The following is a 3,287-nucleotide window of genomic DNA, read 5'->3' as shown; positions in this document are numbered from 1 at the left end:
GCGTTTTCAATACTTCTTTGATGTTCTTAGGCTTGATCTAAGGCAAGAACACTGAGAGGGAAAACATGTTCCTTACCTTAGAACTAGGTTGAATACCAGAGTCTAAGGATGTGATTGCATTTTGAAGGGATGTGAATTCTTTTGCTTCTAGTTGGATACTTGAACTTCAAAATTGAAGGACCAGGTTCTTCCATATGTGAATCATCATTGACATCAACAAAATCATGACTTCCACTATTTTGTTCTGCATCAGGAGTTCCTAATGCTGCATCTCCAACTCTTTCTTTAGCTTTAGTTGTAGCAATTGGAGTACCAGGTTCCTCTTGAGAAGTGGAAGATGATGTGACATTGTCTTCACTTGCCTCCTTCATCTGACTCTTCATATCAGCCTTGCTATTTGAAGCATCAAATATTTCCCTTAGCACATACAGCACACACTCTGTGCTCCTTGAAATTTTAATTTGGTAGACCAGAAACCAGGTCCTTCTTCAAGTAGCTTATATTACCAGCTTGTAGAGACTCAAAATCAGCAACGTAGATATTATTGTATCTTTTGGTTATTAAGACCACTTCGCCAGTTACTAGATTAGTAACTGTGCACACTTTAGATAAGAACTCTACTTTGTTCCCTTCATCACAGATTTGAGAGACTTTCCAACTTTTCCGACATCGAGAATGTGCCCCTTCTTTTATTTCCAGAGGATACATTCCCTCCCTGTAGGGCTTTCAGTGAAAGGAAATCATTTGTTCTTCTAGTCATGAGCTTTGAGCAGTCGCTATCCATGTACCATTGTTGACTGCTCCCTTCCACTGTTCGCTGCACACTAAATCAATGATTAGACTTAGGAACCCAAGCCAGCTTGGGTCCTTTATAATGATAGAATGGGTGGATCAGACTTCTTTTAACCAATGCAGGCAGCAAATATTTTCTTTTCCTGGAACCAGGTTCCTCATCAATACGCCTCTTTTCAATAAAAACTTTATTTTTCTGCAACGACTGAATTTTAGCCTTACAGGAGTTCTAGTAATGAGAAAAGGGGTGAATGAGGGCTCTTTTGGTCCAATCAAGCATTATACGGTTTTTATGTGAAGGACCAAGTTCTATAGCAGCAGTTACCTTTTCAGCAAAAACTTTGTTTTTCTATTGGGACTGAATTCTGACCTTACAATTTTCTTTGAAGTGCCCAGTGTTGCCACAATGAGTGCAAAACTAATAGTCAGGTACAGTAATGTACTTGCTATGAGGATTGTAGGGAGTCTTTTCCCTTTGGGACCCGATTCGCTGCCTGTTTCCCCCATTGTTTGTGTACAAGGGAGTGATAGCATCACAGGACCAGGTCTACTTGGGTGATTTTTCAAGATCACTCTTCACTCTACCTAGTTCTTCTTGAAGTTGTTTGTTTTTCTCAAGCTCAGCACACAAACTGGACTTCACTGAAAGCTTAATGTATGCCTCACTTGCAACTTTCTTTCCCTTTTGAGTGTTCCCAAGCCTACTTTCCTTTTTTAGTTCCTCGATTGTTTTCTTTAGGTCTACACCCACAACTGATAGGTCATCTCTCTCATGCTCAATGTTAACAACTTTCTTAGTTAAAACCTCTTTCTCCTTTCTAACACACTCAATGGTCTCCTTTAGATTGACCACAACAACCACTAGATTATCTCTCTCATATCCTATGGTTGCAAATTTTTTAGTTAAGGCATCCTTTTCTTTTATAAGACTATGATATGCATTAATTAAAATATTTGCCAAAGCCATAAGTTTTTTCGAAGAATAATACTTTAGATTTCTTTGAACATCAAAGAAGTTTACCTCATCATCATCATCTTCTTCATCCTCATCAGATTTTGCCATCAATGCAAATAAGGAATCATATTTTGCAGCTTTTCTTTCAGCGGCCATCATGAATGTGTCTTCCTTTTCATTATCACCCTCAGATTCTCTAGAGGAATCACCCACGGCAACCAGAGCTTGCTTTATAATATTGTCAGCGACATCTCTTTTCTTGAACTTTCTGTCGGGGACCAGGTTCCTCTTACCCACCTTGTCAGCATTGTGTTTGTAATGGACTTGATTGTGGAGAGGACAGTCTTTGATAAAATGTCCTGGTTTTCTGCACTTGTGACAACAATCGTATCCTTTAGTGTTTCTACTAGAGCTACCCTTCTTGGGAATGCCTCTATTTCTACTAACCATTTTCTGAAATCTTGGTGGCCTGTAGGTTGAACGACCTTCCTCAAAGTCTGGTAGAGCATCCATGTAGATCCTTTCTAGGTGTTAACCTTTTAGAAAGAACCCACTCTGATACCAATTGTTAGAAACTATGCGTCCACCAGACTATATAGAGAATCAGGTTCTCTATGACTTGTGTTGGAGAGGGAGGCCTTGTGTCTTGCACCAGGTTTATATTACAAAAGACATCACCTTAGTGATGTCAATTCACAATGGTGATGTCCAATCTTGGTTAGTATATGGCCCTTCTCAATGGGAAGTGACTGCTGCACTGTCTACAGAACTGTTATGTGTACAGTTGCAGGCAGTCACTTTCTACAGTTGCTTTCCAACTGTACTATTGACTTATTCTTCTGTCAGGGGAACACCAAGGTATCAGGTCCCTAATTTGGCTCCTGTGAATCTAAGGACACACTGCCCAGATTATCTTGAGTCGATTAACTTGAATGATTGTACCAGACATACTTCAGGTCCTTTATCTGGTTCTCTCATGAAGTAAGTTATTTTACCTTCTTTGATTGTATTTATACTTGTGTGACATCACTTACAATGATATAAGCAAGGTAGGTAAAAAGCCTTCCACAAAAAGTTGACTGCTGCACCGTTCCAGTATAATAGCGTGTGCGGGCAGCAACTTTCCTGCTGGAGAGTTGACTTCATACAGTCTCCCCGGGAACTGATAGGGACTTGTTCTCTCAGCTGTTCCTTCTGCTCTTCCTCACTTGATTCATTGCTATCAACTTTGAGTACCAGATTCTTTTCTTTCTTTGGTTCTCTTTTTTCACTGTCTATCTTCCTCTTCATCTCGTAGGTCTTCAGATTTCCAACCAGCTCTTCTATGGCCAGCTCCTGCAAGTCTCCTTGCTTACCCAATGGCTGGATCCTAACCTGAAACTTTGTGATTTCAACTTCTTGTAACAGGTTCCTTATTTGGTTCTGGATGATAAGTTTGTTAGATCATCAAAACACAAAGTAAAGTACTTGTGCCCAAGGTACTTGTAACCTATCAAATATATACTTACCCAATTAAAACTAATCACCCAACCTACCTACC

At 39.8% G+C, this 3,287-nt stretch overlaps 1 protein-coding gene across 1 annotated transcript; it reads right to left on the bottom strand.

Moving 5' to 3' along the window:
- Positions 1 to 1,339: 1,339 nt before the first annotated feature.
- LOC138879831 (uncharacterized) lies at positions 1,340 to 2,260 on the bottom strand. The gene has a single exon (XM_070159469.1). The coding sequence runs from the start codon at positions 2,258 to 2,260 to the stop codon at positions 1,340 to 1,342; it is 921 nt and encodes a 306-aa protein (XP_070015570.1).
- Positions 2,261 to 3,287: the final 1,027 nt, after the last annotated feature.

The sequence above is a fragment of the Nicotiana sylvestris genome, chromosome 10 (assembly GCF_000393655.2).
Source record: "Nicotiana sylvestris chromosome 10, ASM39365v2, whole genome shotgun sequence".
In the NCBI taxonomy this organism is placed as follows: domain Eukaryota; kingdom Viridiplantae; phylum Streptophyta; class Magnoliopsida; order Solanales; family Solanaceae; genus Nicotiana; species Nicotiana sylvestris.
Note: the sequence above shows the minus strand (reverse complement) of the source record. Positions and strands in the feature narration are given on the sequence as shown.

Bases quoted from the DNA above. Each gene is read 5' to 3' on its own strand.
- LOC138879831 (XM_070159469.1), bottom strand. From the start codon at position 2,260: ATGGATGCTCTACCAGACTTTGAGGAAGGTCGTTCAACCTACAGGCCA.